General features: G+C 46.3%; 1 protein-coding gene across 3 annotated transcripts; it reads left to right on the top strand.

Moving 5' to 3' along the window:
• The first annotated feature begins 1,990 nt into the window (after nucleotides 1-1,990).
• On the top strand, nucleotides 1,991-10,643 carry FAM110C (family with sequence similarity 110 member C). Of its 3 annotated transcripts, XR_010830582.1 has the most exons (4): nucleotides 1,991-2,119; nucleotides 2,237-3,409; nucleotides 6,779-7,087; nucleotides 9,293-10,643. XR_010830582.1 is itself a non-coding variant. In XM_066994842.1 (3 exons), exon 2 carries the CDS (start codon nucleotides 2,266-2,268, stop codon nucleotides 3,367-3,369), a length of 1,104 nt encoding a protein of 367 aa, XP_066850943.1. In that variant the 5' UTR covers nucleotides 1,991-2,119; nucleotides 2,237-2,265; the 3' UTR covers nucleotides 3,370-3,409; nucleotides 6,779-10,643. The 3 variants fall into 3 exon arrangements, 2 of the variants coding, with proteins under 2 accessions (XP_066850943.1, XP_066850944.1); XM_066994842.1 differs by having other exon boundaries at nucleotides 6,779-10,643; XM_066994843.1 differs by having other exon boundaries at nucleotides 2,090-2,104; nucleotides 6,779-10,643.
• The last annotated feature ends 361 nt before the right edge of the window (nucleotides 10,644-11,004 follow it).

The raw sequence follows: 11,004 nt of genomic DNA, 5'->3' as shown, positions 1-11,004 counted from the left end.
TCATTAATAAATTCATCACATCTTTTGGCTTCCTGCTAAGGTTCATTGTCAGAAGAAATAGCCTTCTCCATAAGCGCAGCCTTCCATGAAGCATTTAAATATGTAACAATATTAAACACACTCTTGCACATTTTTGCATGAGCTGCTTTAATAGTGAAGGGCTCCTTAGTAATCAGCTGTGCTTATACCATCATTACTGCCTCTTACTGTTGAGAACATTAATTTTTAGGCATGCTGGTCTGTGAGGCAGCTCTACCTGTATATGCTCATTCTGTATATCCATGAGAACTACTCTCAAAGCGATGTCAAAGTACAACATGAGTTTCAGTCATGCTTATGGCAGGCGTCTTTTCTGGGATTGTTGCCGGGAATAGGAAGAAGTTTGTGTTATGAGGCTTCCTGCGTTCAGATCCGCGTGTCTAGGGTCAATGAGGATGTAAAACAAATGTATGGAAGTTGCAAAAGCAGGTGCAGAGCCATGTTGGAGAGGGAATATTTCTGTTCACTGCTACTTCGAGCAGGTCTTCACTGAAGTGTTAGCCTGGGCTCCTACCCCAGGGCAACCCTTCCCTTGTCACAGTGGGAACATCTCACCAAAGCCTGCTGGCCTTGTCCAGGGCATTGGGCTAAAATGGGAGCAATGCTTTCAGCATGACTGGTGACTCGTCGCTTTGCATTGAGGGCACGGATGAAACCACTCCACTCCTAACACTCAAAAATTAGCATACATTTCCTGCACTGCCTTAGGGAAGTTGGACCGTGACTTAGGTGGTCCCTTGACTGACAGTCATGGTGTGGTTCCAATACTGCGCAGAAACTATGGGTATATCCCCAGAAAAGCCAGACATGCCCAGAGGAGTGCCGCTCCACTGAAAACACAGCTGCTCAGGTCACAGTTTAGTACCTCATAGTGGTTTATGCTTGAAGGAGGATAATGTTAGTGCCAGCCACATGGCTCGACCCTTTGGTGATGACACAGTTTCTGGGCACAGCCATCAGAGCGGGGCTCCATTTGTATAACACTTGTTTTTGTTGTTGTAAGCACAAAGGCTATTTCTTTCCCACCCCAAAGCAAAGCAGCCCCCTGTACCAGAGGTGCCCAGATCCCTGCTGTCTGCTTCCACTGGGTGCAGGAGGCATCCATACCCAACTCTTCACCTACGCTTCCTTGACATAAAGGGTGCCTAGTACTTCTTTTTTTTTCTGTATTCCATCTTTCCCTTTGCATTTCCAACATTTGGTGAGTGTAAATACTGAATATGAGTTGATCACCACAAAAGCATCCTGATATTATAATCCCAAAGGATTAATAGGCAATTTAGAATCATAGAACCATAGAATCATTAAGGTTGGAAAAGCCCTCCAAGATCACCTGGTCCGACCATCCCCCTACCACCAATATCACCCACTAAGCCTTGTCCCTAAGCACCACGTCCAACCTTTCCTCGAACACCCCCAGGGACGGTGACTCCACCACTTCCCTGGGTAACTTGTTCCAATGCCTGACGACTCTTTCCAAGAAGAAATTTAAAAAACAAATGGAAACAAAAAAAAAGGAAAAAGAAAACGAAAAGGAATAAAGAAGCTCTCTCTGAAAGCTCTCTCCGACTCGGTTACGAGCGACCACAGGGCAGACCCATCTCCCACCGGGCTCCACGAGGACGAGCCGTGCCCCCAGCCCGCCCCAGGTGACGGCCTCCACTTTCGCATATTTAAATCACAGCAAGCAGCTGCCCTGCCCGCTGGGAGCCGCCGGCACGGGGCGGGCGGGGGGGGGGGAACCCTGCCCTGTACTTCTGAAGGGCAAAGCAGCGCCGGAGCCTCTCGCCGCCGCGTCGCCGCGTCGCCTTATCGCTGACAGCCCCCCGACGGCACCGCGCACACCGGCCCCAGCCTCGTGGGGTCCCCCCACTGCCCCCGTCGGGGCCCTGCCCCGGGGCCGCCGCCGGGGCCGTGCCGAGCGCCGCTCCCCGGCGCGGCGGGGCCGGGATTGGCTGCGGGGGCCGGGGGGGGCCGGGCACGGCCGCGGGTGGGGGCGCGGGGGAGGCTGCGTGGGGAGGCGCAGCGAGAGCCCGCGGCGGCGGCCGGGGGGAGCCCACGGAGGGTGCGGAGCCTCAGGGTGGGTTTGGGGGGGGGGATTATTGTTATATTTTTTATACTTTTCATTTTATTTTGTTTTATTGGTGGTGGTGGTGGTTTTGTATTTTATTTCTTCTTTGGTGCCTCGCCCACGCAGGACGGGAGGCGGGGAGCCTCGCAGCTGCTATGCCCGCCGAGCCGCTCAGCCGGGCCGTGAAGATGCACGCCATCCCCGACCTGCACTCGTCGCTCACCGTGCGGCTCCTCAGCAAGGGGCCCGAGTACCTGCGCAGGCAGATGGGGGCCGGCACCCCCAGCAGGAGAAGTGCGGTGGAGAGGCTGGCGGCCGACAAGGCCAAGTACGTGAAAAGCCAGCAGGTGATCGGCACGAAGCAGGAACCCGTCACGGTGCTCAGCTCGGCCTCGGAGAGCGGCAGCGAGGCGTGCTCGGTGGAGAGCGAGAAGACCAACAGGGACTTGGGGAGAGGGAAGGGCGCGAAGCCGCCGGAGCGGGCGAAGGTGACGTGCTCGTGCCGTGCCCCCCTGCAGCACGGCCCCCCCATAGCCAGGCGCAGCACCCCCAGGAGGCAGGTGCGGCCAGACTCGCTGGTGATCTACCGGCAGAAATGTGAGCTGGGGAGAGGCCAGAGCCAGGACGGCTCACGAGGGAGTTTGGTGAGGAGGTTCTTCCAAGGGCCTGGAAAGGAGAAGCAGCTGGCCTCCCCCGAGATGCCCAGAGTCATTATGGAGGACGCTGCAAGCACAGAGAGCAAAGAGCCGCCCGTGGCAAAGCACAGTGACCACAAGCCAAGCAGCCATGGGGCTGAGCAGACTGCTGCTGCGAGCACCAAAACCCCGGGGCTGTGTACAACAGAGCTTGAGAGACCCTCAACATTGACTGTAGCTGCTGAAGAGGTCAAGGAGGTGAAGAGGAGAGGTCTCCATCGCTCCCAGTCAGACATCAGCTCTCGCTACTCCAAGTCTTTCGCTGAGTTTGATACGTTTTTTAAGTACTGTGGCCTGGAGCAGGAGGTCATTGAGGATCTGGGGAGAGAGAACTTCTCGGTGGTGTCTGACAATGTCTCCTTCAAGATTCGCAGCATCAGCGTGGCGACATCCGAGAGCGACTTCACAAGGCACAGCGGGGACGAGGGGCTGCTGGAGGACGAACTTACCGAGCAGGTCCCGAGCAGCACCTCCGTGATCGAGCGCAACGCTCGGATAATCAAGTGGCTGTACACGTGTAAGAAAGCCAAGGAGACTAACAAGGCGATCCAGGAGTTGGCATGAAGGCTTCTTTCAGCGTGCATTGCAGCCTGGCAAACTCAAGGTGTGTGCAAAGCCTCGCCCTGTTGATTTATACATTTATCTTTCCTCTTTAGCGAGCACTAGACTTTTCATAATTTATTTTAGTCTTTTTATGAACGGTGGTGGGAACCTGTATTTTGTAGACTACTTGTCACAGTACAGCATTTTTTCAAAGCAGAAATCTGGGGCATTGCAAAGAACAAAATGCAAACAAACAAATGAGTACAGCTCGCCAGACTGAGATCAGACCCCCTATGAGAAATCAAAGTGTCGGTGTCAATGAGGGCTGTCTGTCTTTTGCAGACTTCTACTTTGTAAATAGTTTGTTTTCTGCATTTCTGTTACATTAAGTGCTGAAAAAAAAAACTTAGAAAAGTATTCAACCCTTAATTACAGCAGCTTATATAACAGACTGAACTGAAACTATTAACAATTAGGAGTACACTTTATTTATACCGTAGTGCTACAGCTTCCCCTCCTTACTTTCCCTCACTCTCTCCTTGTTCCCTTCTTTTGCTTATATATAGGCACCCCCAAGTATCAGGCAAGCAAAGCAGAGCCAGTACTACTGCTATCAGTCTTCTTGCTGTGCGGACCATATAAGTTTGCTCCAGGTGATCCCCTAGCATATGTTATCTGTCCTGTTTGATTGTAGTGGATTTGGCTCTTCTGAAGTGGGCTTTGCCGTGTGGCTTGGTACCGGTGGCAAGAAATGAGTTGTGTGGTTTCTTTTGTATAGAGGGGTACTTGGCTGTGTTAAACTAAAGATAAGTTATACAAATGTGTGGCGTCGGGGTTTGGGAAACAATTACTTCACACGCAGAAGTAGAACAAATTTAGCCCTAGCGAAATCTGATATCCTGGTTTTAGTCAAAGCTGTGTTTATTTTGCATCTGATCTCAAAGAGCTGTGTTCCTGGGGCCTTTGGTACTGATGGTCTAGTAGACAGTTTTTTCTCCTTCCAATACGCGAAGCCCTTAGGACAAGTACCACAGTATGGTCTTTAAAAATTGCATGAACAATTCTCGATGTGAAAGATTACATGTATGTTTTCTGACAGTTTGTAATTGGTGCGTGAGAAGAGCATCGCTTAGTGCAGGTACAGCTGTTGAGGGTGAGTGTGGGCCTTATGAACGGGGAGCAATGACATGCTCGAGCCTCTTTCTTATGTGGGTGTGGGGCTGTCACTCCAGATTCCTGTAATCTATAAAATGCAGAAATCCATGTATTTACTTAAAATAGTTTTAATTCTGTGAAAAGTGGATAATTTTTAAAATTTGTATTTTTCTTGAAAGGATATTTTAGTCCTGCAAGTAGAGCAAGGAAGGAGGGAGAGACATTTTTGCACCACCATTTCAAGCTGCTTTAGATAAGAGCAGTTGTCAGGTGTCCGCCTGACAACTTAAAGAAGCGTTGTTATGTGACAGATCTTTTCCCAAATTACGTCAGAGAGAAGAAAGGGCTCTTCTGATCATTCCTCCTTGCTCATATCTCTGTGATAAAAGGCAAGGGAGACACACAAAACAAAACGGTGCAGGTGGCCAGTTGTGATGCTTGCTGCCACTGCTGGCCTCACAAAACACTGAGGACGGATGGCACAGCTCGCTCTCCTCCACTGCAAGCAGGAGCCACGTAACAAAACCAACCAAATTTCCATGAAGGGAAGCAAAATAAAAACCTGTCTGCTTCTGCATGGCCTTGCCAGCAGTAGGCACCAGGGCCAGAACAGCAGTCGTCACCACAGGACGCCAGAGCCTTCTCAGGAGGGAGCAGTTGGGCCTTTCCCCATCCATTTGCATGGTGCTGAGGATGTCCAGCACCGCAGCTGAGACAGGAGATGTTGGTGACCACCTCAAGGAGCATGCAGTCTTCAGAGGCTGAGGACAAGAGGGTGCTTCACCAGGGCAAAAGCCAGGGCAGGAAGGGGAAAGTTGTTATCCAGGGGCTGAGCTGGTGCAACTTCACAAAGGCTTGGTCGATGTCTATTTATTTATTTTTTTTTTAACACCTAAGACAAAATAACCATTCAGAAAGAGTGCTAGCCTAACAGTGTGGTAAAAAGACCTCCATGAAGTTCAAGGGACAAATATGAGCATTCTGCAGTAATTTTAATTTCTAGAAACCACATGTTCTAGGACAGATTTTCCTTTAGCTGTTCTGTACCCCTAGCAATGGTGCAGTCTCCCATTTAAAGTGAAATCAGAGTAGAGCACAAGGGAATGCTTTATACTGGCAGCAATTTTCTTTGGCACCAAAATTCTGGCAGTCTAGGAAACATTAATCCACAAGGTTCATATTATAAACCTAATTTTAAACATAATACTAGAGCTGACTCTCGGCTGATACACCTCAGTAGTAGGGCTATGATTGTTTTCAGGTTAATTTCTGGACGCTTTCTGAAAAAGAAAATACCAGTTAGGCCACAGCACCAGAAAAAGTTCAGAGAGCTCAGCTAAAAATACCAGGGCACAACACCTGGAATAAGGGACAGGAGTCACCAAGTTTTACCATATGTTAAATATTACAGTTACCAGGCAAAATTTAAGCTATCTTCATGTGATCTCAGGTTGAGTCCTCTAGTTATGGTGTTTACATTAATGTATACTCAAATGTTCATCTTTTCATTCAGTTCTACATTTTCTCTGACAATGCAGCATCAAGTTAGATACATACATTTTTTACAATATCCACATATTTGGCTTTGTGGCTCTGAGACACATTCTTGAAGGCACCTCATTTTACACAGAGGCTTGAAAAGTGTTACAGCTTCTTTGGAGAAAGAAGCAAAAGCTTGTTTTCCTAAAATCTAGCTTTTATTACATGTAAAACACCTCTTGAGAACCGCATAGCTTGTATGGGCCGGTGAGCACCTCATTCATATTTTATGTTCTCCATTTAATTTTTCATGAGCTCTCTGGAGCCTGGTGGGACACTGCATAAGTAAAACAACTACCTGAAGTCAGGTTCCCTGACACGTCTCATCAGAGTGATGAGTGCAGAGTCTGAACATGGGCTGTGGGCTTCAAAACACAAATTTCCTCAGTGAGATGGGCATTGCTGTTTCACAGTATGCCTGAACTGTTTCACAGTTGCCTGAATTCACCTCTGCAGTTCACTTCTGCTGGCTCCTCTCGCTGTCAGCCCTGCTTGACTCCAAGAAAGGGGTTCACAGGACATCCTCCTTCTTGGCTTGAATCAGGATTATTCAGCCTTGTGTTTCAGCATCATTCTTACATGAATGTTCATTATTCAAGTGGAGATCTCATGGGAGGGGAATTTACTATGTTGGCAATAACTGTAAGCAGCTGGACAAAAGCCTTGGAGTATCACCTAATGCTGTTTGATATGATAAATAATAAATTGCACTTTTTTTTTTTTTCTCTTTCATCAGAATCCTTGACTTGGAAGTTGAACAAAACCAGACACAGGAAGAAACTCTTCCCTCATCTGGCTCATGGCTATTTGGTCCAAGTATAGCATTTTCTTCTTGCCTCCTTCCCTCACCCCCATCCCCTGGCAGCCTCACTCTTGTCACAAGCACAAAGGGTGTCCGAGAGCATGACAACGAGCTGAAATCGTGAACTGTGCCACGGCGAGGAAGCAGGAAATGAAAGCTCCTGGCAAAGCAGAGCATGCTGTTGGCAGAAATATCCAGCATCAAGTCACCGCCCCAGGATGTCGCTCCAGGATGTGGCAGAAGGTCCGTGTCGTGCACCCGTCTCTCCCCAGCAAAGAGTTTGCCACCAGGGATGGGAGGAGAAAGTGGGGATGAAGTGGCAATGAGCCCCAGGTCAGACCTCGCCCTGCAGGCCGGCTGGCTCCACCCAGCCGCTCAGAGGCCCTGTCCCACCGGGGCTGTTTGACCAGGGCTCATCCTGACATCAGGAGACATTGTTTGCCTTGTTGGTGAGGACTGTGGCAGCTTTATCTGGTGTGCTTGGCAAACATGCTGTAAGCTAAATCCCTGCCAAGCCTCTCTTTAAGGCTGTTCATTGCACACTGGAGTACCTTTTGTCCATCTAGCTTGCTCAGTCGCACAGCCTCCTCAGCCAACAGGGAGGAATAGCTTCTAAAATACTGCCTGAGTTTTTTTCAGAAGTGCAGTTCTAAGAAACAGGTAGTCAAAAATTAGAGAGGGTTTGACATTGTTTTTGCCGTGCTGCAGAATTGTACAATTCACATTTACATGGGCTCCTCCACTGTGCTTGCAACCTATTTCTGACTCTACCAGAGAGGGTTTCGTTCCAGTGCTTGGCGGCTGGTGGCTCAATACCTTTTGTTTTATGCACCATGAGTGGGCTTACAGAACCACAGTAGGAAACTATCCTAGGCTATGCAAGGCCACACTTCCCTAGTGTGGGTCTGGAGTAGAGCTGTACTCAGGATGTGCAGGCCAGCATCCTTGCACTGTGACATCTCGCAAGAGGATGTGCTACGGCACAGGCACAACCATGCTAGTTGGATGTTCTGATGGGAAAAGATCCAGTGTAGACAGCACCTCACTCAATATCACCATTAAAATGCTTCATTTGAACTGGCCAAGAGAAACGTGTTTCAAAATCTGATAAAAAGTACTTTGGATCATCAGTGTAGGGAATGGTGCCTTCTGCAATAACTCATGGACCTTGCTGGCTATGTCCCAGATACTTAATGCAATCTGTCGTTACTTAATAGAGAATGTTTGAGACCAAAGCATTTCTTTGTGGATATTACAAACCACAAAGTAAAATAGAAACCAATGTAGGCCCATTGCCCTTTCAGTCACACCAAGGCCTATCTGACAGCTGCACAGCAAGGACTCCGATGGGGCGTACTGCAGAGGTTAGACATGTGTTGCCACAGGCATGGTGTCCTGCTTGCAGCGCCAGACTTCACCTGGCCCTTAGACCTGAGCTGTGAGGAGTCCAGAAAAAGGAGCTGTCATTCTCTGCATTCCTCTCTGCTGGCACACCGGCAGCTCTCGAGGTGCCTCTTCTGGCCCAAAACGGCTGCCAGCACAGCTGGGTGGAAGCAGAGCCCAAATGAGCACTTGAGCTGCATTTTTAAAGTGTTTGTTGCTCTTGGTAAATAAACCTGTAGGAGAGGAAAGGGCAAGAGTGAGCAGCAGTACTCCTAGAAAACATCCGATGTGGGAGGCCCAGTTTCCCATTTGAACTTACACAAACTCAGCACGCTGACAGAGTCACCCCTGAAGCCCTCATCAAGTGCTGCAGCTGACAGCAGTTAAATTCACAACAAGATGGCTGGGTTGCATTTACATATGTTTTAAATGTGCTTGTCAGTCACTGGATAGTTAGTTCTCAATTACAGCAACAGTTTGAGAATGCAAGGCATTTGTCTTCTTTTTCTAGTGTCATATACTAAGGACTGCGTGTCTGAAGTTGTCTAGATAGGCAGATAACGCTTACCAATACAGTAATTTTTGAACCTTTTTTAAACTTAGGAGGAAACCAAATAGTTTGCATGAGTGAGCTTCTGCAAATTTAGAAAGAAGCTAGCGCACAGGGATATCCTTGTTAAATAATGAGATTTCTGTGTGCTTCTGTTACATTATTATTTAAGGATGATTCTCAGAGAACTACAACCCAAGATGCTGCTAATATGATTTATGCACTGAAAGTGCAATTTTTAAAGGGACACAGACTAGGTTTATTAGTCCTGAACATAACCTGCTGTATCTGTTCTTTTCATGCTCACTTTGCAAAGTGTTCAGGTGCTTTTGTCAGAGATTGATACCTGCTTGCCTTTGAAAATATGAATTGACTGTAGATGGTTCAGAGCCCAGGAAAAATCTTTTGCATTACAAATCGGTGCCCCACCACAACACAAGGGAATTATTTTATTTGGTATCCAAGGAAGATTTTTAGTTTCATTTTCAAACTTCTGTTTGTTTTCACTTTTTCAGATGAGCGGCTCTCAACTTTGAAGTTAAGATTATAATGCTAGGAAAAAAAATAGAAGATGCATTGGTAGTGTGCTTTCAACGGTAGAAATGTTCAATTGGCTTGAAGGTACTGAACATCAGCTTTTGTCAAAATCAATGAATGTTTCTTGGCACAGATTAGTGAAACCAGAATTCGCCCCATTCTGAATATTTTTTTAATTCCTTATTTTTATCTTTGTGGACAGTTTAATGTGGTCGTGATGACTTTCCACATATATATGTGGCAAAATTTCCCTTGCTTTGTTCAAGCTTTGATAGGAACCCTGAGCCCTCTGAGATATCATTTATTCCCGAGAAGATGTGGACCTAACTAAGATCTTACCCTGGTAAGCTATGGATTCCCTTTATTTAAAAATATCTTCTGGATAAGCTAATAACCTACTTTTCCCAGTATGCCAAGAAAGGCAGCAGATGACAATCATTCTTTCTCCGTACCTCTTCTGAATGGATGATTTGGTGCTTATACCAAAGATTGGTACTTCATTCAGCTCCTGTTACTGTTACATGGGATGGCTTTTTCTTCCATCTGTTGGGTGTTTCACTCATATCCATCAAAATGAGAAAAAAATGCTACTGTTAGCCACTACCTGTCTTTTCCCAAAAGAAGTCTTCAAGATGTTTTTACTACTTTGCTATAAAAGACAAGATTTGGAAGGGCTGTTTTTTTCAACTTTAGTGATAAAGTGAGGTAAAGCAGGCCATTGAGGTAAATCAGAAGTTTGGAAATGGGTTTCTGTTCTTTTGGGAAACCTAAAACTGGGGCTGAGGACAAAGACAAATCATAAATTGAATGATTTTGTCAAATGGAGTGCAAGTGTGCAGTGCTAACTGCTATTTACACCCAAGTGTTTCAATGTGCTCCAACCATGTGATGGGACAATATCCGCAGCTGTAGCATAACGTGAAAGGTACAAAGTCTGATTTTTATGGCCTAAACGTTAATATTTGCAATAAAGACATCCAGTAGAGACTGTAATCCTTGCAATATATTGTAAATATTACTGTACAGAGATCTATATGTATCAAATACAGATTGTTCTATTATACATGTATTACTTTTCAAAGGGAGATAGCCCTCGTGTTTTGTGAATTTGGAGAAACATTACAACGATGGGCATTAAGCAGAAGCTTCCCTGGATGGAGGCTGACCTGTCATTGCCTCATATGAAGTTTCTTACATCTTTTGAATCTTGTGAAATAGAGTACTGGTCAGATTTGGTATGCAAGTTCCTACGTTTCTGTATTTATAGCCATATAAATATATTGTGTACTATTGAGTGCATACAAATAAAAATAACACACTGAGAGTTAATTTTGTTTTTTGTTTGTTTGTTTGTTTTTTCTTGAAGAAGTATCCTTTTATTTTCCTTTTTCCATTAGTGTACCATTATTTTAAAGCTAGTATCTCACTACCCAATTACTTTCTCTGAGTGAGGCTACAGGTGTGCTATACCAAGATCCCTGGCTGAGAACCAAGGGTTCTTGGTAAATTTGAAATACATGAGGCCAGGGTTGTTTCACAGTAATTTAATATTTTCATTCTAGAATATGGCTAAAAGATGCACCGTTTGTTTCTGAAGGGCAGTATTTTTTTCCAGACTTTGATAATATATTTGATTTTCCTCACTGTCAAAAACTATCGTGTGCTGCAGGCAATACCACATCCATCCCAA

The sequence above is a fragment of the Anser cygnoides genome, chromosome 3, assembly GCF_040182565.1.
Source record: "Anser cygnoides isolate HZ-2024a breed goose chromosome 3, Taihu_goose_T2T_genome, whole genome shotgun sequence".
Taxonomy (NCBI): Eukaryota; Metazoa; Chordata; class Aves; order Anseriformes; family Anatidae; genus Anser; species Anser cygnoides.
The sequence above is the reverse complement of the archived record's forward strand: the minus strand, read 5'-3'. Positions and strand labels throughout refer to the sequence as shown.